Source organism: Cololabis saira, chromosome 4 (genome assembly GCF_033807715.1).
Source record: "Cololabis saira isolate AMF1-May2022 chromosome 4, fColSai1.1, whole genome shotgun sequence".
Lineage (NCBI taxonomy): Eukaryota > Metazoa > Chordata > Actinopteri > Beloniformes > Belonidae > Cololabis > Cololabis saira.
Window position 1 is genome coordinate 46,400,990 of NC_084590.1, and position 25,805 is coordinate 46,426,794.

Sequence of the window (25,805 nt, forward strand, 5' to 3'; positions counted from 1 at the left end):
AAAAACTCCGCTTTAGGAGGGAAGAAACCTTGAGCAGGACCAGGATCATAAGGGGGGACCCTCCTGCCGAAGGCCAGTCTGGGGGAGTCGGGGACGTCAAAAGCACACAGCAGGCAGGTGGAAGCAGCAGCGGGATGACCAGAGGGGGGGGAGGGCCGGGAACACAGGCCAGAACGCAGCTCCCGAGGCTCCAGCCTGCAAACATACACAAAAGAGAAAAAAGGGGGCCGGCACAAGAAACTACAGGAACGATGGACAAAAATGATAGCTATGAGATATTTATAATAAATAAAAATGGAAAAGGAGAAGAGAGGAAGGGAAAAGGAGAAGAAGGGTAAGAGGCACCGCCCAGCGGATCATGTCGGTGCCCCCCTGCAGCATAAGCCTATAGCAGCATATCTACCACGAAGCTATATTTGAGACTAACTATTATAGTCTTGTTCTATAGCTGCAACTATGACTACTGACTCTAACACACTAGAGTTTACACTACCTAGAGATTTACCAACACCAGCTAGAGGTTTACTAAACACTAACTATAGGCTTTACTAAACAGAAAGGTTTTAAATTTGGTGTTAAAGGTGGAGGTGGTGTCAGCCTCCTTAACCCAGATTGGAAGTTGGTTTCATAGTAATGGTGCCTGATAGCAGAACGCCCGCCCTCCAAATCTACATTTAGATACTCTAGGAACTACAAGTAAACCTGCACTCCGAGAACGGAGAGCTCTGCCAGGAACATAAGGCACTATCAAATCTTGTAAATAATGCGGAGCTAAGCTGTTTTGGGATTTATATGCAAGTAATACAATTTTAAATTGAATTCTGAATTTTACAGGTAGCCAATGGAGCGACGCTAACACTGGAGAGACGTGGTCTCTCCTGCTGATTCCTGTCAGCACTTGTGCTGCTGCATTTTGGATCAGCTGGAGCCTATTCAGCAAATTACTTGGACATCCTGCTAATAACACATTACAGTAATCCAGTCTAGAAGATACAAACGCATGAACTAGTGTTTCTGCATCACTCTGCGAGAGGATTTTCCTAATCTTTGCAATATTACGGAGATGGAAAAACGCTATTTTACAAACCTGATTAACATATGGTTTAAACAACAAATCCTGATCGAAAACAACACCAAGGTTTCTCACAGTTGCACTGGAAGCCATCGCAACACCATCTAAGCCCTTCCTAAAATGCTCTGGACCAAGAATGATAACCTCTGTTTTATCTGAATTTAGAAGCAAGAAATTTCTGGACATCCAGTCCTTGATGTCCCTAAGACATGCCTGAAGTTTAACTAACGGTTCTGTTTCATCCGGCTTCATAGACAAGTAGAGCTGCGTATCATCAGCATAACAATGAAAGTGTATGCCGTGATTCTGGATTATACTTCACGACCATGGACCTGTATGTCTATGGGTCCATGGTCGTGGTTAGGGGGCGGGGCTTAGAGACGCTGCTGCATGAAGCTACGATTGGCCGAAGGTGGGTGGAGGGGGCGGGGCCTAAACTAAACTAAAGTGTGTGTTTCTGTTCGAACAACCTCACAGGTTCTGGTGCTGCTCTGAACCGGTCCAGACCTGGTCTGTGGTCCAGGACTTGTCTCTGGTCCGGCCTGGTCTGGACCACAGACCGGGTTTGTGGTCCAGACTGGGACCAGTCTGATCCAGACCGGTCTGTGGTCCGGACCTCGTTTGGACCACAGACCCGGTTGAGGTCCAGACCGGTACCGGTCTGTGGTCCCGACCCGTCTGTGGTCCAGACACTGTTGAGTTGAACGGGTCAAAACTAAAGATTGTTTAACGGTCTCTTGTTTTACGTCCTGATCCAAATGGTCCAGATGGTCCTGGTCCTGGTCCTGGTCCTGGTCCTGATCCAGATGGTCCTGGTCCTGGTCCTGGTCCCGGTTCTGTCCAGACCTGGAGGAAGCTTCACTTCTGGTCTCAGAGAGGTGTGAGGCACCGCAGGAACCTGAGGACACACTTCCTCACCTCTGGTCCCCTTTTGTCTTTACGACCCCCCAACGGTCCTGTTGGGCCCGACGGCACACTCAACACCTCCCCGAGACCTGGACCATCAAAGCTCCTTCACACCCACCCGGACCCCCCCACCAGGAGGACTTGTGCCTCCAGAGGACACACTTCTGTCTGACGCCCTGCTGTCGTCTTCCCGGTGGGGGGGGGGGGGGGGGGGGGGGGGGGTCGCTAAACGACGCTGACGTGAGGCGTGTGCCGGAGGGGGGGACTTCAAAAGGAGATGTACAGGAAGCTGGTACCATCAGGAACGACCTTCAGATGAGCCGAGGATCTGGATCTGGCTGCAGAAACCATGACTACGTTTACATGCAGTCAAAATTCGGGTTATTGCTAATATTCCGGTTACTGAAACATTGGGAATATTCCGTTTCCATGCGTGAGCAAACAGAGTTATCCCTGTATACATGGTAATCTGGATCAAACCAGTGACGCGTGGAGAACGTGATGACACAATTACTGTCATTTCCGCTTCTTCTTCCTGTATCCAAATTCAAAACAAATGCTGCTTCGCTCAACTTTTCGCTCACCTTCTTGTAAATCTCGCTATCCCGGTACTTTCTACCGTCTACAAATGCAGAAATGTTCATATCCTTCATTACATTTATGAAGTGATTAGTCTCCTCCTCACTCCAAAAGTGTTGGCGTGGTCTTGCGTTTCTCCTCCATGTTTAGAAGTACGTCCTGGACTCAAAAGACCAAGATTCTTTGCAAAAAGAACATGCGCAGAAAACAAATTCCTGTTCCTTTTGATGGGGATATTCCGTTATACATGCTATACATGACCAAATATTCGGGTTAGAAAAGGAGTAACCCAGGGGTCATTTTCGGGTTTTTAAAAACCGGAATATGAGCAAATTCCGGTTATTCAAAGGGGTTATTGGTGTTTACATGGCCGTGCAAAACCGGGTTATTGCTAATATTCCGGTTTTAAAAGGGTTATTGACTGTATGTAAATGCAGTCCATGTGACAAGAATCAGGGAAAGGGGGGTCCTGGAAAACCACATGGATCCAATCTAGTCTCAAGTTTTTATTCTTTACTTAAAAAGCACATTTTAAAAGTTTTGTGTCGTTGGTTTGAAAAAAAAAACGAGACACGAGTAACATGAGAACATCGTCAGCGTATCAAATGTTACGTTAAATGTGATGTTATTACTGGACCTGAGCATCTGAAACAACCGCAGACCAGCAGGTCCTGCTACCCTGACTGCCCCCCATCCCTCTGGACCGGGGGGGTCTGGACCCATGGGACCACATGAGACCACATGGGACCACATGAGACCACATGGGACCACATTGTCCTTATTGACAGAAGTTTGTTTCGCGTACTGGCCTCTGTAACTAAGGCCACGTTTACACATAGCCGGGTATTTACAAAAACGGATATTTCCCCCTCTACATTTTGAAAAATATCCTCGTTTACACAAACCCGCATAAATATGCTGTTAAGGTGCTATGAGCATCCAAACCTGCAGGGGGCAGTGTAACGAGAAGATAAAGTCATGCTAGCCAATCAGAATCCTGGAAAAAAACATCAACAAATGACACGTGTGAAGCCTGAATAATATGGTTCCGTGTTAAATCGACGGCGTAGCCTACGTACGGTGCGTGTCGCCGTGTACCCTACGCCGTAGGCTCTGCGTTGGTGTAACGCTGAACCATAAATCAGCCTGGACTGCCAGTTACTTCCAAGATGAACGAGAGTCTTCCGTTTGGAGTGACAGAGAAGTGGAGTTACTTTTAAGTGTGACGTTAGAATATAAAACAGGTAAAATACAAGAAAATATTGATGGTGGCCAAACAAATTGAAAACACAGGTCGCACACATGACGCTGGGGACGTTTTTTGGCTCATAATGTGACGTTCTGAAGCCTAAATGTCAGTTTCCCTCCGTTTACAAGCAAACGTGAAAACTGAGTTTTTGAAAATCTCCACTTTGGCCGGAGTTTTCAGAAATTATCGTTTTTGGTGACTTAGAGCTTCGTTTTCGTGTAAACGAACGGCCAAAACACATGAAAACACCACCGTTTTTGCTCCGTGTAAACGGGGCCTAAGAGAGACTGTAGTTGCGGCCTGCGGCCACCAGGAGGAGGCAGAGGACCTGACTGCAGACCACGTGACCATCTTTAGAGAGAGGGTCCATGGTTGTGGTTAGGGGGCGGGGCTTAGAGACGCTGCTGCATGAAGCTAGGATTGGTCGAAGGTGGGTGGAGGGGGCGGGGCATAAACTAAAGTAACTAAAGTGTTTCTGTTTCAGGCTCCAACTCGGTGGACGAACAAGGAAACCCGGTGAGTTCTGCTCCCTCACAGGTTCTGGTGCTGCTCTGACCCGGGTCCAGGTCCAGGTCTGTGGTCCTTCAAACTCCCAGAGTTCCTTGCGTCTGTTTGTGAGTCCACTAGTGACAGCTTTTTCATGAGACCTGGATGGAGACTAGTCTGGATCCGTGTGGTTTTCCAGGACCCCCCTTTCCCTGATGCTTGTCACATGGTGCTGGTCTCCAGAGTCTGGTCCAGAGCCAGATCCTCGGCTCATCTGAAGGTCGTTCCTGATGGTACCAGCTTCCTGTACATCTCCTTTTGAAGTCCCCCCTCCGGCACACGCCTCACGTCAGCGCCGTTCAGTAACCCCCCCCCCACCGGGAAGACGACAGCAGGGCGTCAGACAGAAGTGTGTCCTCTGGGGGCACAAGTCCTCCTGGTGGGGGGGTCCGGGTCGGTGTGAAGGAGCTTTGATGGTCCAGGTCTCGGGGAGGTGTTGAGTGTGCCGTCGGGCCCCAACAGGACCGTTGGGGGGTCGTAAAGACAAAAGGGGACCAGAGGTGAGGAAGTGTGTCCTCAGGTTCCCGCGGTGCCTCACACCTCTCTGAGACCAGAAGTGAAGCTTCCTCCAGGTCTGGACAGAACCGGGACCAGGACCAGGACCAGGACCATCTGCACCAACTGGATCAGGACGTAAACAAGGGGCTGTTTAACGGTCTTTAGTTTTGACCGGTACACCTCAACCGAGTCCGGACCACAGATGGGTCTGGACCAAATGAGACCACATGGGACCACATTGTCCTTATTGACAGAAGTTTGTTTGGCGTACTGGCCTCTGTAACTAAGACAGACTGTAGTTGCGGCCTGCAGCCACCAGGGGGAGACAGAGGACCTGACTGCAGACCACGTGACCAGCTTCAGAGAGGGGGGTCCATCGTCATGGATGTATTATTTAACCTGGATACCGGACAGGAAAATGGCCGCCGTTCATTTCAATGTAAGTTGCTCGCCTGTCGCATACGCAGAAACATTTCCTGACTTCCAGGTTTACTTCCGCATTATGCGGCCCATAGAGCATGCGCAGTTGAGTCACCTCCCATGATGCTCTGGGGCCTCCCATCATGCCCCGGGGCAATGAGAACGAGTATTAATATAATATGTATGGGGGTGTTTACCTGCCATTGTTTATGTAATAATTGCTCGGGGGATTATATTTATATTTATAATTATATTTATGTTTATGTTCATGTTCTGGATCTCTGGAAAGCGTCTAGAGACAACATCTGTTGTATTAGACGCTATATAAATAAAATTGTATTAATATAATATATTAATTAATGTATATTATTACATGTATAGTATTACATATATTATTAATGTATTAATATAATATAATTACATAATATGTATTAATATAATACATCCATGGAGTGCACGGACACAGCCGTGACGTCACGCCCAGAAAGAGACTTTTCTTTTACTTTTCTGGCCGTTATAAAACATTTTTGACGGATATAAAGTCCATGACTTAAAAATATAGAATACAAAGATTAGTAATAGCCGGTGATTACAGCTGGAGGTTCCTGTGAACAGTTTTAGAGGCTTCTCTTTTACTATTGCGGTCTATGGGAAAAAAGCTTTCTGGGCCACATGGGATTTTTTGTTGCAGTACCGCGGCTGGCCACTGGGGGGAAACCGGCGTGCCTTCTGAGTGCGAGACCGGGGGGCTGGTCCATCGTCATGGTTAGGGGGCGGGGCTTAGAGACGCTGCTGCATGAAGCTACGATTGGCCGAAGGTGGGTGGAGGGGGCGGGGCATAAACTAAAGTAACTAAAGTGTTTCTGTTTCAGGCTCCAACTCGGTGGACGAACAAGGAAACCCGGTGAGTTCTGCTCCCTCACAGGTTCTGGTGCTGCTCTGAACCGGGTCCAGGTCCAGGTCTGTGGTTCTTCAAACCACCTGGATGGAGATTAGTCTGGATCCGTGTGGTTTTCCAGGACCCCCCTTTCCCTGATGCTTACACATGGTGCTGGTCTCCAGAGTCTGGTCCAGATCCAGATCCTCGGCTCATCTGAAGGTCGTTCCTGATGGTACCAGCTTCCTGTACATCTCCTTTTGAAGTCCCCCCCTCCGGCACACGCCTCACATCAGCGTCGTTTAGTAACCCCCCCCCTCCCCGGGAAGACGACAGCAGGGCGTCAGACAGAAGTGTGTCTTCTGGAGGCACAAGTCCTCCTGGTGGGGGGGTCCGGGTCGGTGTGAAGGAGCTTTGATGGTCCAGGTCTCGGGGAGGTGTTGAGTGTGCCGTCGGGCCCCAACAGGACCGTTGGGGGGTCGTAAAGACAAAAGGGGACCAGAGGTGAGGAAGTGTGTCCTCAGGTTCCCGCGGTGCCTCACACCTCTCTGAGACCAGAAGTGAAGCTTCCTCCAGGTCTGGACAGAACCGGGACCAGAACCATCTGCACCAACTGGACCATCTGGATCATCTGGATCATTTGGACCATCTGGATCATTTGGACCATCTGGATCAGGACGTAAACAACAGGCCGTTTAATGATCTTTAGTTTTAACCCGCTCAACTGAGATGCATTGATTTTGTGTCTTCTCCCGTCCCGCAAGAGAAATGTCCTACACAAATCTATCTGATTTAATGTTAACATGATCATTGTGGAGCTTGATGGATAATTGACAGTTCATAGGCCTCCTGACCGAAAGTTAGATGCAAATCCATCATTGACTGCGTTTACATGCACCCTTTTAAAACCCGAATATTGGCAATAACCGGGTTTTGCACGGCCATGTAAACACTAATAACCCCTTTGAATAACTCGAATTTGCTCATATTCCGGTTTTTAAAAACCCCAATATGACCCCTGGGTTACTCCTTTTCTAACCTGAATATTCAGTCATGTAAACGCCAAACGGAATATCCCCATCAAACGGAACATGAATTTGTTTTCTTCACATGTTCTGTTCATAAGGAATCCTGGTCTTTTGAGTCCAGGAAGTTCTTATAAACACGGAGAAACAAAGACCAGGAGGAGACTAATCACTTCATAAATGTAATGAAGGATATGAACATTTCTGCATTTGTAGACGGTAGAAAGTACCGGGATAGACAGATTTACAAGAAGGTCAGCGAAAAGTTGCGCGAAGCAGCATTTGTTTTGGATTTGGATACAGGAAGAAGAAGCAGAAATGATGGGAATTGCATCATGATGTTCTTCGCGCGTCGCTGGTTTGATCCACAGACGGGTCTGGACCACAGACTCGGTCTGGACCACATGGGACCACATGGGACTACATGGAACCACATGGGACCACATGGAACCACATTGTCCTTATTGAAAGAAGTTTGTTTTGAAGCGGCAGGTCACGTGACCCCTGCTTGTCTACGTCATAAGGATAAATCTCCGTCTCCTCCGTGATGTAATTGAACGTCCTTTGGGCGCCGTGCCCTCCGTGCCCTCAACCATCATGGCGGCGGCGCGTCGCCTCGTCGAAGGTCAGAGTCGACTTCTAACCCCTGATTGGTCCGGGCTCCCTAAGCCCCGCCCCCCTCCAGGGCCACATGGCCTCCCGCTGCTCCGGTTGGTCCTCGCGCCTGTCACTCAGGTCGCCTCCAGCCTATCAGCGGGCGCGCCGCCGTCCTTCTCCTCCTGCTGACGTCACAGCTGCTCGCCCGGGCCGCACAGAGCAGCTGCAGAAGCAAGATGTCGGCGACGTGCGTGTTCCCCATGTGTGTGCGCGCCGGCCGCGGCCTGTTGCTGCGGCCGCTCGCTCCCACGGCCGCCCTGAGGACTCTGTCCGCGGACAAGGCGCCGGCCGGGGCGGCCGGGACCCCCGCCGGGGCGGGCGGTGCCGGCGGTGCCACGGGCGGACTGGCGCAGGCGATCCTCCAGGAGAGGCTGCAGCAGCAGAGCCAGGTGAGGAGACGCTCGATTCATCACCAGATGACACCCCGCTGAAGCGGCGGGGCTTCATCCCAACGCAGGAGCACGAAATCCCGCCCGCGCGAGCTGCCCGTGCATCTTAAATGAAATCTATCCCCGTCCTGACAGATAGAGATAGAATACTTTATATACATGGTACAGTGAGATTAAAAGCAGCATCGCCTCTCCAGTGCAGGACAGTGCAAACAGATAAGAAATATAAATAATATAAAAAATATAAAAAGGGTTAAGGTGCATTTTGAATAGTGAAATCAAGACCTGAGATCCTATCTACAGAATAACATATAACTACACAATACATGTGGTGGAATATTCCACAGATAGGCTGGGAAAAGTATTGTACAGTAAAAAACGGTAATTGAAGGCATTCACATTCTGTTCAGGGCGGTTATGGCTTGAGGAAAAAAGCTGTTTTTCAGTCAGCAAAGCTTATTTAGGTTTATTTTAGTTTATTGGTCCTTTCAATTCCCACAAACCCAAAGTACAGGTGTAATTCGTAATTTTTGGTGTATGTATGTATGTGTGTGTATGTATGTGTGTGTATGTATGTATGTATGTATGTATGTATGTATGTATGTATGTATGTATGTATGTATGTATGTATGTATGTATGTATGTATGTATGTATGTGTATATATGTATATGTATGACAATTTTAGCTAAAAACCAAGGACCAAAAGGTGTATACTGAAGCCTAAGCTTATGACGCCTAAAAAATGTTAGCTTTTATAAACTGGTGCAATGTCATTAATAAATATCATTCCATACAGTATTTGTATAAGCAATAATACAATAGTACATACATACCTACACACATATATATATATATATATATATATATGTATATATATATATACATAACATACACACACGCATACTGTGTATACATATATACAGGACTGTCTCAGAAAATTATAATATTGTGATTTTCTGTAATGCAATTACAAAAACAAAAATGTCATACATTCTGGATTCATTACAAATCAACTGAAATATTTCAAGCCTTTTATTATTTTAATATTGCTGATTATGGTTTACAGTTTAAGATTAAGATAGAACGGAATATTCTAATTTTTTTAGCTCTATTTGAGTTTTCTTAAGCTGTAAGCCATAATCAGCAATATTAAAATAATAAAAAGCTTGCAATATTTTAGTTGATTTGTAATGAATCCAGAATGTATGACATTTTTGTTTTTGTAATTGCATTACAGAAAATCACAATATTCTAATTTTCTGAGACAGTCCTGTACACATGTCCATAGGTACATGCCTATGTGTATTATCCCTTTGTTTTATATTTATTAATCATTTTGTATGTATAGGTGCTTTTGAATTGTAATAACACGCTCCACATTTTCATTTCTGTATCAGCTGTTTCACAGATTAATCTGTCACTGAGATCATCGCTGTTTAACGTTGTTTTCCTGAACATAAATGTTCCCCAGAGAGCTTCACGGCATGTGCTCGTTTCTGCCTCTTAACGGAGACTTAAATGTTCGTTTATGTTGACAAATACCGTATTTGGAAGGTCGTTTTCCGAGTCTATTAACCCGTTTGGACCCGGAATTCTGCCCAAATACACGAATGAATGATGAATGAAACGCAGGTTGTTTGGTGGACCAGGCTGAAGTTGGTTTCTGAATCGTAGCTCCGCGTCGGTGCTCCTCCAGTGTTTTTTTCATTCATCTTTAACCGTCGAACCTGAAACGCACTTCAGCGTTGGTTCAGTTTTAGCACCAGTTTGAATGCAGCGTCCTGAAGAGACGTTCTGGTCCCGGTCCGGCTCCCGGAGCCAAGTCTACTCTAGACCGTCAGCAGAACCCCCCGGTGCTGTATATTGGTGTGTGTGTATATGTGTGTATTTGGGGGGGTTTCCAGATAAAACACACCGGCCAAGGTGAGCTGGGTGTGAAGGTTGGAGCAGACCCCGCCCCTCCGCTCCATCCCCACCTTTCATTTCCAACGTACCCCTGAGCAGCAGGTGGGCGTGGCCTTCTGATTGGCAGGTGGTTCAGCCAATGACTTGCTCTTATTAGACCAGAACTTCATCACTTGTATTAAATGTTTTGTTTTGTTAGTTTTACTTGCAGACCATCAAGTTTGCAGCCTGACTGACTTAAAACTTTATTATCCTTAATTTACGACTTTGTTTTTGAGATTTTGTGACGTTAAAGGAAGACTTTGGCCTCGTTTTATTATTATATTCATCACAGTTGGAGAATAAAGGTGATTAGAAGATAAGTATTATAATGATAAAGTTGGAATCATTATAATTCTATTTACAATTCTATTTAATTTTCAATGAAAATTGTTATTTTAAGAGTAAAAATCAGAAAGTAGTTTTTCACAAGTTGTTCATGAAACAGGTGAGAGGTAACGTTGATCCGCTGGTCTCACCTAGTGTTGTTTCTATCAGCCTGTTTTAGTTTTAGTTTTTATTAGTTTTAGTCACGTTCATTCTTATTTGGGTCGTGCCAGTTTCAGTCGACTAAAAGTCTGAGCATTTTAGTCTTATTTTAGTCAGAATTGTCCAGGAACATTTTAGTCTAGTTTTAGTCAAAGATTGTATTTAGCCAAACCCATTTTACAATTCAAACAAGGTTATCTTATTATTATATTATTGTTACCTTATAAACTCAAGAATACATTAATTCCAGATACAGAAGGCTCTAATTTGAGTTTACAACATATTTATTTTTCCACATTTCTCCCCATCTTTTTCTTTCCCACGACACATTCAGTTTTCTTTTCCACGTCTATGTAGGAAAGTGTTTCCAAAGATCTAAAGACTAAACTGGTTTAAAGACTAAACCAGAGGAAACTACTGAAAACATGGATATTAAGGATCTATGTTAGAACATTTTGTCTCGTTTTGATCAACGAAATTGAAGACACATTTTAGCAGAGTTTTTATTTTGTAATCTACATTTTAGTCTGGTTTTTATTCCTCTACGATATTGCATTACATATTTAATTATCGTTATCGTCACATGACCAGCATTTTCGTTGCGTCTCGTCTCGTTTTCCTCGGGTGATAAAGGTTTGTTGACGACGATATTTACTCATAATTTTCATTGATAAAACCAACTTTAGTTCCAGGGTATGGAGCCAAATCAAGGCCAAAAGTTTTGCTAATTTAAAAATGAAATTGTAATTGAAAAACTAAGATTTGAACCATTTTAGTCTCGTTTTAGTCAAAGATTGTATTTAGCCAAACCCATTTTACAATTCAAACAAGGTTATCTTATTATTATGTTATTGTTACCTTATAGACTCAAGAATACATTCATTCCAGATACAGAAGACTCTCATTTGAGTTTACAACATATTTATTTTTCCTCATTTCTCCCCATCTTTTTCTTCTCCGACACATTGGGTTTTCTTTTCCACGTCTATGTAGGAAAGTGGATCCAAAGATGGTTCTTCTTCTCCAGCCCCTGAGAAGAAAATGAAGACACATTTTAGCAGAGGTTTTATTTTGTAATCTGCATTTTAGTCTCTTTTTATTCATTATATATTTAAGTATCATTGCGTCCCGTCTCGTTTTCCTCAGGTGACAAAGGTTCGTTGACGACGATATTTAGTCAGAATTTTTATTAAATGTGTTAAATGTCCCCCCCGCAGGGCCAGCCCCCCCCCGGAGGAGAGGAGGGGGAGAAGGAGAAAGAAAACACAGACGACAAGAAGACGAAGGAGAACACGGCCTACGCCAAGAAGATGGTCCTGCGGCTGGCGGGCCTGATGGGCCTGGGCGGCGCCGTCGGCATGGTCTACGTCTTCGGTGAGGGGGCGGGGCTTAGAGACGCTGCTGCTGCTGTGATTGGTCTGGAAGTGGAGGGGGCGGGGCCTAAACTAAACTAACTAAAGCGTTTCTGTTTCAGGCTCCAACTCGGTGGACGATCAAGGAAACCCGGTGAGTTCTGCTCCCTCACAGGTTCTGGTGCTGCTCTGACCCGGTCCAGGTCCAAACTAAAGGTTGTTAAACGGCCTCTTGTTTACGTCAGGGTTCCTACGGGGGCTTGAAATCCTTGAAAGTGCTTGAATTTCAATGTTGTGTTTTCCAGGCCTGAAAAGTGCTTGAATTTTAGTTAAAGTGCTTGAAATTATAACAAAATTGGGTTCAGACTGTGTAGTTTAGTTATAACAAGGAGAAGATGAAACATTACTAGAGCTTTACAGCATGATAAAATGTACATAATTGTGATAAAAAGCGGAAAAAATAATTATGAATATATACAGGACTCTCTCAGAAAATTTGAATATTGTGATTTTCTGTAATGCAATTACAAAAATGTCATACATTCTGGATTCATTACAAATTAACTGAAATATTGCAAGCCTTTTATTATTTTAATATTGCTGATCATGGCTTACAGCTTAAGAAAACTCAAATATCTTATCTCAAAAAGTTAGAATATTCTGGGAATCTTAATCTTAAACTGTAAGCCATGATTATCAATATTAAAATAATAAAAGGCTTGCAATATTTCAGTTGATTTGTAATGAATCCAGAATTATGACATTTTTGTTTTTTTAATTGCATTACAGAAAATAAAGAACTTTATCACAATATTCTAATTTTCTGAGACAGTCCTGTGTGTATATATATATATTCCTGTAGATATTTGACCCCAGCGATTAAGGTGCTTGAAGATTTTGAAAATGACCCTTGAAAGTGCTTGAATTTGACCTAGAAAAATGTGTAGGAACCCTGTTACATCCTAATCATCATCTTGCGCCTTGATAAGATAAGATACACCTTTAATAGTCCCACAGAGGGGAAATTTGCAGTTTACAGCAGCAAAGGGGATAGTGCAAAAAACAAGAGGCATCAATAGAAATAGTAATAACACAGTAATAATATCAGAGTATGACACACTATAAACAGTAAACTGGTATATACAATAATAATAATAATAATAATAATAATAATAATAATAATAATAATAATAATAATAAAAATAAATAATAAGAAATACTGGTATATAAAAATTAACAGATGGATATTTACATTATTGCACATTATTTTCCAGTATGTACATTTATTGTCAGGTTGTTATGTATGTGGTCTACTGGGAGCAGTGCCGGTTGTGCAGTCGGTTGTTGATGAAGACGAGTCCAGATGGTCCTGGTCTTGGTTCTGGTCCTGGTCCTGGTTCTGGTCCTGGTCCTGTCCCGGTTCTGTCCAGACCTGCAGGAAGCCTCACTTCTGGTCTCAGAGAGGTGTGAGGCACCGCGGGAACCTGAGGACACACTTCCTCACCTCTGGTCCCCTTTTGTCTTTACGACCCCCCAACGGTCCTGTTGGGGCCCGACGGCACACTCAACACCTCCCCGAGACCTGGACCATCAAAGCTCCTTCACACCGACCCGGACCCCCCCACCAGGAGGACTTGTGCCTCCGGGGCTGTCGTCTTCCCGGGGGGGGGGGTTACTAAACGGCTCTGGCGTGAGGCGTGTGCCGGGGTGGGAGGATTCTGGGAGGATTCTGGGGTCTGAGGACTTCAAAAGGAGATGTACAGGAAGCTGGTAGTTCAGGAACGACCTTCAGATGGCCGAGGTGGGACTGTTCCCACGCCGGGGGGGGTAGCAGGACACGTTTGGAGGATTAAATCATCAGGACGGATCTTTTCTTGGTACTTTAAAGATTTTTCTTTTTTTTTTACGTAAATCTGAGCCTCGGTACCATAACTGTCTCAGAAAATTAGAATATTGTGATAAAGTTATTTTATTTTCTGTAATGCCATTTAAAAAAACAAAACAAAAATGTCATACATTCTGGATTCATTACAAATCAACTGAAATATTGCAAGCCTTTTATTATTTTAATATTGCTGTTTATGGTTTACAGCTTAAGATTAAGATTCCCAGAATATTCAAATTTTTTGAGTTAGGATATTTTAGTTTTCTTAAACTGTAAACCATGATCAGCAATATTAAAATAATAAAAGGCTTGCAATATTTCAGTTGATTTGTAATTAATCCAGAATGTATGACGTTTTTGTAATTGCATTACAGAAAATCACAATATTCTAATTTTCTGGGACAGTCCGGTATATATTTTTCGGGGGGCAACCTCGGCATAGACCGGGGTGTAACGGTTACGTACCAGCTCGGTACAACGGGGGGGAAAAGAAAGGTAGAAAATAATATTTAGGTCCTTTTAATTTAGAAAAACATCCAACAAGGGCTTATTGGTCCTAAGTTTTAGTGAAGCAGTTCAGTTCTGCTGCAGTGGGAAAAAAAAAACTGAACATAAAGTAGAGGTTTATCATTATTTTGTATTGTTTTTTTCATCCTGGTTTGGGTTCAGTTTATTTTACACATTAGAGAGAAGAAAAACATGAACATTTCCATTGTTCTGTCTGGAATTTATATTATTTTAAAAGATAACCTTCCTTTTCTTTCAGATATTTGATCAACAAATATTATTTCAAAAGCAAAAGTGTTATTTAACCTTTTTAAAACAAACATTAAAATCTGGTTAGTGTAGTTTAGTTTGATTTTCTAGAAAAGACGGGGAATTAATTGTCCGATTTAGATTAAAACAACATACGAGTCACGATACTTATTACTTTATTTAACAAGAACAGTGACAAACTCAGATGTAAACATAAGTACGTCAAATGAGAGAACAATCGCAACTCCTATTGAATTGAGATTGTATAAAGGGAAAGGAAGAAAATAAATAAATGAATATAAAAAAAGAATGAGGAAAAAATAAATACAGGAATGAATTAAAAATGAGTACTTAAATAATAAATAAAGAAGGAAAATCATATTGACAGGTACAAGGGGTTCAGGATACATTTTTTAAAGTTTTATCTGTTGAAATAAGGAGATTTCATTATTCAGAGAGTCCATGAAGGGGCGGATTAGCGTAGTTTGTTGCTGATAATAAGTTTCTGGGACGAACACGACTGGATCCCTTAGGAATCTAATTCAAACCAATGAACATCCTCAGGTCACTTATCAAATGTTGGAGAGTCATAGCGGCCGTAAAAGGGGGGCTCGCGGGAACCAGGACCTGAACCCCGTCCCCCCCGTCCTCACACGTCCCAGCAGCCTCTCTGCTGCTTCCTGTCTGGACGCTTCAAAGCCGCGGCACACTTCTGCCCAGTACTCCAGTTGTAAAAGAAAATCAGGGGGGATGGTGGATTTTATCATATGGGGACAGATAATTTGTGCTGATTATAAATAATATAATATATTACAAATAATAGCAGTGACCAAAACACCTGCAGAAATCCTGCAGGAATGACATAGCAGCAGTTAAATGCAGCCTTCTGTAAGCTTTAAATATCCACTGGGCTTACATCAAATACATCAAAACACAACAATAAAAAACAGTTTTCTGAACTTATCAATATGACTCTGTCCTTCACAGGATAAGTACAATGGATCACTGCAAAAACTCAAAATCTTAACAAGAATATTTGTCTTATTTCTAGTTAAAATGTCTCATTTTAGTAAAAAAAATATTACACTTAAAACAAGACTCATCACTGGAAAAAACAACAATTTTCACCTGTTTCAAGTAGATTTTCACTTAAAATAAGTAGAAAAATCTGCCAGTGGAACAAGATTTTTTTGCTTGTAATGAGAAGATAAATCTTGTCCCACTGGCAGATTTTTCTACTTATTTCAAGTGAAAATTTACTTGAAACAGGTGAAAATTGTCAAATAAGTTATTTTTCTGGTGTTATTTTTCTGGTGATGACTCTAAATGTTGAAATAGCAGTAAAACCACATTCATTAATGAAATGACATAAGGGATGGAAAGGGGGGATGATTTGGACCGTTTTTATTTCAGGGGGGGATCAAAATTGGGATCAGACTGTATAGTTTAGTTATTACAAGTAGAAATAAAATCAGTAAGATGAAACATAACTAGATGTTTACAGCACTGTAGAAGCTAAGCCAACGCTTTAAGCCACTGAGGTGTATTTCGACGGAAGAACCTTTTTGACGCGCTTACTTTTCATATGCCAGGTGCATGATGAATGAATGTCCACTTAAACTTTCTTTGCGATGCACAATATACATTTATTTTACACTCACATAATCCAGCTTGCCAGTTACAGACATACACCAGCCCGGTACGGCATGACATTCCGTGCGTACATGCGTGCAAAAACTGTTTCCTCCTGCCAGTCGGAAACACCTGGTGAGGCAACAAAGGTTCACGGACTAAATAGGTTTCAGCGTCACACTGAAGCCAATCAGCACCGTGTAATCTGCTTTTACAAGCACGATACAATGTACATAATTGTGATAAAAATAATGAGTATAAATATGTTCCTGTAGATACTTTACCCCAGCAAAAAGGTGCTTGAAGATTTTGAAAATCACCCTTGAAAGTACTTAAAATGCTTGAATTTGACCTTGAAAAAGTGCAGGCCCTGGTGTTGATCTGACTCTGACCAGGGTGCAGTACCGGGTCTGGGCCACCAGGGGGAGCCCTGCACCTTTTCTCCTCCACCTGAATGAAACTCAGGAAAACTGGAAACAGATTATTTAAAAACATTCAAACAACAGAATAAGAAGTTTGGACCTGTGGCCGACACCAACACCGACCCGGCTGCTGCTGATCTCTTCTCTTGTTTGTTTCAACGAGCCTCAAACATCATGTTCTGTCGTCATGACGACGTGTTTGCAGTCTCTAATCTCTTCTCTTCTCTCTCTGCAGATCCCAGACGAGTTCGACAAAGGTGAGTGTCTCGTCTGTCTTAGATCGTCTCGTCTGCATTTCTTTACATTTCTGTTTCCGTTTGGGTCAAAATATTCATAACAGAAGATTCTATCTATCTGAGACTCTGTTTTAACGGGGTTTCGTCTAATTAGATTAGTAACTTGAGGCTGTGTGGAGTCAGAGGACGGAACATTGAGTCGGAAAGTTGGTGGTTATCGTTGAGGACTCAGTGTGTGTGTGTGTGTGTGTGTGCGTGTGCGTGCGCGCCGCCCACTGCTCCTGCTGCTTGTACATGTTTGTGTCCTCCATCCATCCATCCATTTATTCCTCCATGTTTCTATCCGTCCATGATCCCTTTCTGCGGCCTGTCATCACTTCATCAATCAGTGCGTTTACAAGTTTAATTCAGAATTAAAATTAAATCCAATTTAAAATGAGTAAAAATTACCATGTAAACACCTAATTCCGAATGAAAATGTCCATTCCGAATTAAACTTAATTCCGAAGTAAGTGGCTGGTTTATTCCGATTTTAAATCTGAATAGAATAATTCCGTGATCATGTTTACACTCATTCCACTTTAAATTAATTCCGGTCTTTCTTTCTGCTCGTTCCCTCGCCCGTCTGTCTCCATGACACTTATATTCCACGCTGGGCTGGTTTTCCAAACAAAGTTTCAAGATGCAGCACGCAGTAAACGCTGGTCGAGAGCAGAGACCATTTATTTAATAAATAAAATCAAAACAAATCCAAAAAGGATGCTAATAATGTGGTCCTCCATGTTGTTGCTAATCGAGTAAGTTAGTTTTTCTTCTAGTAGACGTAAATATGTAACTTCCGGTCCGCCCCCCTATCCAATCAGAACCTTAAGAGGAATTGGATAAAGCCGATCAAACATGTTTTCCATGTAAACCTCAATTCGGAATTGCCATTTCCATGTAAACTGGAAGGAAAATAGTTTAATTCTGAATTATTTAATTTTGAATAATTCATTCCGAATTAAAAAACATCATGTAACCGTGGCCAGTGTCTGCGTCTCTTCATCACTCCCTCAGTCTGGGACTTGCTGCTTATTGACGAACCAGTGTTGGATTGATTGACTGATTGATTGTCGGACAGAAGGACTTTGAGAAGGATATTGACGATCAGCGGGTGATCGGGATGGTTCTAGGGTTCTGTCCCGGCGGGTCGGCTGACGTCTTTATGGGAGCTGGAGCTTTTACTGCAGTTACAGTCCTGCGGGGGGGGCGGGGGTAGGGCCCCCCCCCCCCCGGGGGCAGCAGAAGGCGGGCGGAGGCCGGGACGAGTCCTGAGGGACGGGTCCTGAGGGACGAGTCCTGAGGGACGTGTTCGGCTACAGACTCTGTTTGGACGCCGAGTGGCGGCACGCGTCCCCCTGAAGGAGCGTCGGTTACCACGGCAACCAGGAGACGCCAGTCACTGAGGTTCAGGATAAATGAGGGTTTAATGACACTGAAGACCAGACCTCCATTCAGCCTCTCCTTCATCACATTCCTCCTCTTCTTCAGTCTCTCCCTCCTCTCTCTGTTGTCTTTATCTCATCACTTTCCTCCTCCCATCTGTCCTCTGAAGTCCGTCTTTCCCTCCACACTTCTTTCACTTTTTCTCTCGTTCAGTCCCTCGTTTCTTTCCTCCAAACCCCCCTCATCTCTGTTTTAGTGCAACTCTTTTCCTCTAGTCCCCCCGTCTCTGTTTGAATCCCTCCATCCTGGTTTATTTCTCTCTTCCTGGGTGAAGAGACAGAAACAGGTGGAAGCAGGTTCTTGTTCTTGTTGGTTGATGAAGACGATGATGAAGACCTCCTTAGAGAGCGTCGGCACGTGCCAACGCAGGACGGAGCAGATGCTTCCTGCTCCGGCTCGCTGCCGAGAACTCTGGGGGATGGAGTCCCCCGAGACCTGAACACACTCCTGTTTACTCCTCCTCCTCCTCTTCTACTGTCAGTCTGTTCTTTATTATTGACCAACCAGTGTTGTCATGAATATGGAAGGATGGATGGATGGATGGATGGATGTAGGGATGGGCGGTATGGACTAAAAAATGTATCACGATAATTTCTGGCATTTATCCCGATAACGATAAAAATGACGATTAAAAAAATACTAATTCAACTCCACCTTTGTAACTATAAATCTATCACCACATTCAGTCTTTGGAGCCAAAACACTGCTCTAAAAGATACTAAATACTAAACTACACCAATTGGAATTTCTTTCTTTCTTTCTTTCTTTCTTTCTTTCTTTCTTTCTTTCTTTCTTTCTTTCTTTCTTTCTTTCTTTCTTTCTTTCTTTCTTTCTTTCTTTCTTTCTTTCTTTCTTTCTTTCTTTCTTTCTTTCTTTCTTTCTTTCTTTCTTTCTTTCTTTCTTTCTTTCTTTCTTTCTTTCTTTCTTTCTTTCTTTCTTTCTTTCTTTCTTTCTTTCTTTCTTTCTTTCTTTCTTTCTTTCTTTCTTTCTTTCTTTCTTTCAGGCTCATTTCTTTCTTTCTTTCAGGCTCCTTTCTTTCTTTCTTTCTTTCTTTCTTTCTTTCAGGCTCATTTCTTTCTTTCTTTCTTTCTTTCTTTCAGGCTTCTTTCTTTCTTTCTTTCAGGCTCATTTCTTTCTTTCTTTCTTTCTTTCTTTCAGGCTCATTTCTTTCTTTCTTTCTTTCTTTCTTTCTTTCTTTCTTTCCTTTCTTTCTTTCTTTCTTTCTTTCTTTCTTTCTTTCTTTCTTTCTTTCTTTCTTTCTTTCTTTCTTTCTTTCTTTCTTTCTTTCTTTCTTTCTTTCTTGACGGTAAAATATCTCCCATTCCTGATGGATGGATGGATGGAGGGATACTGTATCCACCCTCCTCTGGACCAGCCAGGGTCTTCCCTCTCTTTTCTAGCCGAGCCAAAGCTTCCCCTACCTCTTCTGCACCACTCATCAAATGTCTCTACTAATATGTTAAAAAGGAGGGAGTCAAAGAAGATAAAATAAGCAGAGATCAGAGAAAAAAAAGAAAGTATTGGACCAGCAACCACATCCTCTGGGCCAGCCAGGTTCTTTCCTCTCTTTTTGTTTTGCAAATTTAAATAAATATATAAATAAATAAATAGTGGAAGTGATATACCGTATTTTCTGGACTATAAGCCGCTACTTTTTTCATAGGTTTTGATCCATGCAGCTTATACAAAGGTGCAGCTTTTCTGTGGATTTTTGTTCCAGCGCTCCGGGCGCTCTAACCGGAATTAGAATAAAAACTAAGACAAAATAAATGCAAAGAAGAATGCGCTACTTCTTCTTTAGCAGATAGAAGTAGGTAGAAGCAGATTTCAAACAGATAAATAAATACCGGTTATTTTCTCTTGGTTCTGTCCCGTTTTAATCAGCAAAGTTGCTGCCGTGTTAAAAGACACTGTTAGGAAAGGATCTATGTAGGTACAAACATGTACATCATTTACAGTTCAAAATCCTTCTGTACATGTAATAATATCTAATCTAACAACATAAATATCTGCGGCTTGCATATCTTTTTTTTTTAAATAGAGCGGGTGCCCCTCATAGATAATGAGGTTAGAGAATGGGAAGATAAAGACATGGCTCAGAGGCTGAATTTATAATTTATTTAGCAAAAACAAAAACAATCAAAAGCTTGTTTTTAAAACATTCAAGTTTAAAATAGATATTAGATGCCGTAATAGGTCCCCTTTTAAAATATTCATATTGTTATTATGTTGTAGATCATCTTATACCTTGTCAAACACAATGACGACTAGTGAAACTTGATAGCAAAAGCATCTATAGTGAAAAGGAAAATAATATGGATGAATAGAAGGATGGATGAGCTCGTGTCCAGAGATGGAGGGATGGAAACCGCTACGTCTTTATTATCATTATTAGTCTCCGGTCGGCAGCTGGAGGCTGATCTCCGATCATTGATCACTGATCATTGATAAGGAGGATCATTGATCAGTTGATGAGCTCCGATCACCGTGGAGATGATGATCAATCAGTCGTCCCAGATGTCCTCGCTCTCGCTGTTGGTCCCAGCGTTGCCACGGCGACCGGTGGATCTGCTGGTCCTGCTGGTCCCCCCAGACCAGGTCCTGTGGGTTCCCCGGGTCCTGGTCCCGGTCTGACCAGCTGTGTCTCCGTCTCTTCCAGAGCCGCCGGTCGTCCAGCAGATGAAGAGGACGTTCAAATACTTCCAGGATTACCGACAGGTGAGTCCCCAGTCGGGTTCTGGTTCTGGTTCTGGTCGGGGTCTGGTCCTGGTCCAGGTCCAGGTCCTCACCTCCGGTTCTGACCCGTTGCAGATGATCATCGAGCCCACGAGCCCCAAGCTGCTGCCGGACCCGCTGAAGGAGCCGTACTACCAACCCCCGTACACGCTGGTGCTGGAGCTGACGGACGTGCTGCTGCACCCCGAGTGGTCGGTACGTCACACCTTTATCTACTTTACACACCGTCCTGGGGGAACGTCTGCATAAATGATTAAAAACCAAAACTGAAAAACACAGAAAATGGAAAAAATTTAAACGGAATGTGTTAAAAACTAAAAGCGATTTCATCCGTCTCTGTTTCCTCCATGGATCTGTTTGGTAATTCTGCCCCACGATGTTTCTGAAAGCAGTTACCCTGGATTCAAACTGGAATAGGCGTCCGGCTGCCATTCACTGTCTATGAAAGCGCTGCAAGACGCTTTGGAGTAGGCCTGTGTTGAAAAAAATCGATTTCCCAATTCTAACTCGATTCTCATATTAATTCCTAAAAATCGATTCATATGTCTAAAGATCTAAAGATTTATTTTCTTTTATTTATTTATTTATGTATTTTTTTTTCATCATTACATTACAACTTTTGGTTATTTTTTTGTTTATCCCCAAAAAAGGAATGTTTTGTTGGACACGAGAATAACTGGTGCCATGTTTTTGCCTTTAAATGTGTTTAAAGGTATGAAAACATTAAAGTGTTCAGTTATAATTGCATAAATTGTCTATATTTCATTACTTTATATACTGTCTTGGGGTTACATTTGCAAAAAATGATAAAAAAAAAAAAACAAATTCTCAAAAATGAAAAACCAAAATAGACCGAAAATGGAACAAATAAAAATGGAATGTGGGAAAAAATAAAACCGATTTCATCCGTCTCTGTTTCCTCCCTGGATCTGTTTGGTAATTCTGACCCACATGATGTTTCCTAAAGCAGTTCTATCAGCATTCTGGGAGCTGATTGGTCCTTACAGCATCATTAGCTGCAATACTTGCTGTTGAATCTCAATATAATACTAGTAGTAATATGTTGCATAACTACAGTCATATAATTCAAGCAACAGCTCAAAAAACAGTTTTAATAACACTAACTCAAATCAATATCGGAATCGAATTGTGATAATTGATTCTGAATCTAAAGAATCTGATCGATTCTTAAGATTTGAATCTATCCCCAGCCCTGATCCTGACTCTTTTCCTCCCGGGTCACCTGACCCGTAGAGATTCTGATGGTTCTGATATTCTGATGTTCTGATGTTCTGATGTTCTGGTCTCTCCAGCTTTCGACCGGCTGGCGTTTCAAGAAGCGTCCGGGCATCGAGTATCTGTTCCAGCAGCTGACGCCGCTGTACGAGATCGTGGTGTTCACGGCGGAGACGGGCATGGTGAGAAACCTCGACCGCTGCCCCCCCGTCTGTCTGTTACCACGGCGACCACCGCCCCCCCCCCGGTGACGGTACTCTGGTTCTCTCTGCAGACAGCGTTCCCCCTGATCGACAGCATCGACCCGCAGGGCTTCGTCATGTACCGGCTCTTCAGGGACGCCACGCGCTACATGGAGGGTCACCACGTCAAGGTACGGGCTTCCTACTTCCTGTTCCTGTTTCTGCTTCATGTTTATGGATGGATGGATAAATGGATGTTTGGATGGACTGCCATAAGCATCACCCTGGGACCAGTCAGAGTTCTGCTCCACCACTGGTTCCTTTTTTCCACCACTGGTTCCTGACGTGTTCCTCCTGCAGGACGTGTCGTGTCTGAACCGCGACACCAGCAAGGTGATCGTGGTCGACTGCAAGAGGGAGGCGTTCCAGCTGCAGCCCTTCAACGGGCTGGCGCTGCGCAAGTGGGACGGCAGCTCGGATGACCGGACGCTGTACGACCTGGCCAACCTGCTCAAGAGTAAGACCTGGGGGGTCCGGGTTCTGGGGTTCTGAGGTTCTGAGGGTTCTGGTTCCTACAGGTAGTGATGCACCCAAATGAAAATTTGTGGCCGAAACCGAAAATAATTATTAACACTTGGCCGAATACAGAACAATGGTTCTTCGCAGTTTTTCATTTATTTTGCCAATTTTTTCACCATTGCATAATCAAATGAATGTGCAGTGAAAAACCCGCCAGTCACAATTTGTCTTACTGTACTTATTGTATTTTTTCTCATAATCCTTTTTAATTTTCTCCCGTTTAAATCCAGTTAATCGGGTCGCGGTGGGGTTGATCTCCGCAATTTGAAGCCTTGTATAATAATTGTAAAAATCTGGGTTATTTTCTTGGAGGATTTCGTCAAACATATCTGTAGTACGGGCCCTTTTCTCTGCTCTCTCCCCGATCTCCTGCGCTGTGCGTCCCGTCACCGTCTCCATCACCAAGCGGTTTTTCCAAATCCAACTCAGCCTGGATCATTTGTCGTGTCCTCTGCTGTTTCCCCACATCCAAGTAATGATCTGACATGCTGACATGTTTGCTGCATTTAACACCGCTCCCCCTCACTCCCTCACTCACTTTGATTGCGTCATCACACGCCGTTATTAATTGTTAGTTTTTTTCCCCACTTATTCCACCGAACACCAAAAGTGTTTTTTTTTTTGCTATTTTCGGCCGAACAATTTCGGTTACCGAACATTCGGTGCATCACTACCTAGAGGGTCCGATGGTTCTGGGGTTCTGACGTTTTGAGAGTTCTGGGGTCTTGAGGTCCTGAAGGTTCTGGTTCTGGTTTCTGAGCTTCTGGTTCTGATGGTTCTGTTCTCCCCCCAGCCATCGCCCTGAGCGGTGTGGACGACGTCCGCTCTGTGCTGGAGAACTACGCTCTGGAGGACGACCCCATCGAGGCCTTCAAACGCCGGCAGGCCCAGCTGGCTCAGGTGGGCGGGGCTCCCGGGGACTGGGTGGGGCTTTTGTGGGCGTGTCCTTGTATGTATAGACATATATACGTAGACGCCCCATCGGGCGCTGAGCCGTGAGCCGTACGTCAACGTCGCCGCCATATTGGATGTTCAAGACTGCGCTGCAAACTAATACAAGTAAATGGACTTATTTTCATAAAGCGCCTTTCTACAAAGAAATGTACGTTTTACGTCTCATTTATTCATTCACACACGCACTAATATACTTGGGAAACATTTAGGCACCAAATATAATATATTTAATTTTCTCAGATGGCAAAAATAAGAACTTTATTGATCCCACATAGGAGTAATTCATGTTATATCAGCTATAGAGAACAAGGTAGTGCCGAAAAACAATATATATCCCCCTCACAAAAATAAGAAAAATAGAGAAACATATTTTCTCACCAACAAAACATATTTTACATAAACATATTTAAACATTTTCAAGTAACAAAATAACATATTTGAACCATTTTTCAGATTTTTTTCAGTTATTTTGTCTGAAAAATGGTTCAAATGTTATTTTATTGTCTGTTATTTGAAAAATTTTAAATTTGTTTTGTTGATGAGAAAATATGTTTCTCTATTTTTCTTTTTGTGAGGGGGGATATATATATATATATATATATATATATGTATAAAATATATATTGTTTTTCAGCACTACCTTGTTCTCTATAGCTGATATAACATGAATTACTCCTATGTGGGATCAATTAAATATATTATATTTGGTGTCTTAACTGTTTCCCAAGTATATTAGTGCGTGTGTGAATGAATAAATGAGACGTAAAACGTACATTTCTTTGTAAAAAGGCGCTTTATGAAAATAAGTCAATTTACTTGTATTAGTTTACAGCGCAGTCTTGAACATCCAATATGGCGGCGACGTTGACGTATCGCAGCAGCGGGCAAGAACACTCGATGGGGCGTCTACGTATATATGTCTATGGTTGTATGTGGTTGTGTCTGACCTTTGCCCCCCCCCAGCAGGAGGAGGAGCAGCGCCTGGCGGAGCGGTCGCAGCAGAAGCAGCAGGGCCTCTCTCTGGGCTCCATCGCCTCGCGGTTCCTACGCTCCAAGCAGCAGTGACTCCGCCCCCAGCCCCACGTCCACCAATCACAGCGGAGGAGAGGGGCTACGGAGCAGCAGTGACCCCGCCCCCTGCCCCACGGCCACCAATCACAGCGCAGAGGGAAGGGGAGGGGCTTCCTGCACCAGTGAGAGAGGGACTTCCTTGTTTCTGTGGAGGCGTGGCCTTGCTGAGCCCCGCCCCCGGCTGCTGATTGGTGCAGAGGAACTGAGACACCCCCCCTGCGGTTGGGGGGCGGCGGCGCTGGCCACGCCCACACCTCCCGAGTGTTTTATTTTATTTCCTGTGTGTGGGGGCGGGCCCGTGGAGGCTCCACCCACATGATCATGCCGTTTCCATGGCAGTAAACGGTCTGGCGGACGACGCCCGGCGCCGTCGTGGCCCCCCCCCCTCCGTGAAGGTCGGGGGGCGTCGCCCAGCGAGGAGGTCACCTGCGGCGGGGAACCACCCCCCCCGACGGTCACCGTGGCAACCGCCTCCTCGGACGCTGCGGGAGGAGCCGGCGGCGTCCGACCCGGCCGGGGCGTCGGATCCCTCGCCGCCCGGCGGTCAGAGACACGAGACGACGCCGGCGTCCAGAACCGGTTCTGTTACATCATCAGAATTCATAATAAACAAGATAAACAAACAAAA

At 43.7% G+C, this 25,805-nt stretch overlaps 1 protein-coding gene across 2 annotated transcripts; it reads left to right on the forward strand.

Moving 5' to 3' along the window:
• Positions 1-7,966: 7,966 nt before the first annotated feature.
• On the forward strand, positions 7,967-25,805 carry timm50 (translocase of inner mitochondrial membrane 50 homolog (S. cerevisiae)). Of its 2 annotated transcripts, none has more exons than XM_061719926.1 (11): positions 7,967-8,218; positions 11,870-12,026; positions 12,127-12,158; positions 16,935-16,956; positions 21,080-21,138; positions 21,232-21,351; positions 22,470-22,574; positions 22,667-22,765; positions 22,935-23,091; positions 23,947-24,053; positions 25,070-25,805. In XM_061719926.1, exons 1-11 carry the CDS (start codon positions 8,006-8,008, stop codon positions 25,169-25,171), a joined length of 1,173 nt encoding a protein of 390 aa, XP_061575910.1. In that variant the 5' UTR covers positions 7,967-8,005; the 3' UTR covers positions 25,172-25,805. The 2 variants fall into 2 exon arrangements, with proteins under 2 accessions (XP_061575910.1, XP_061575912.1); XM_061719928.1 differs by having other exon boundaries at positions 25,073-25,805.

Excerpts from the sequence above, each read along its gene's own strand:
- timm50 (XM_061719926.1), top strand. The coding sequence starts at position 8,006 with ATGTCGGCGACGTGCGTGTTCCCCATGTGTGTGCGCGCCGGCCGCGGC. Across the intron at positions 21,139-21,231 it reads ACTTCCAGGATTACCGACAG|ATGATCATCGAGCCCACGAG; the intron begins GTGAGTCCCCAG and ends GACCCGTTGCAG. Across the intron at positions 23,092-23,946 it reads CCTGGCCAACCTGCTCAAGA|CCATCGCCCTGAGCGGTGTG; the intron begins GTAAGACCTGGG and ends TTCTCCCCCCAG.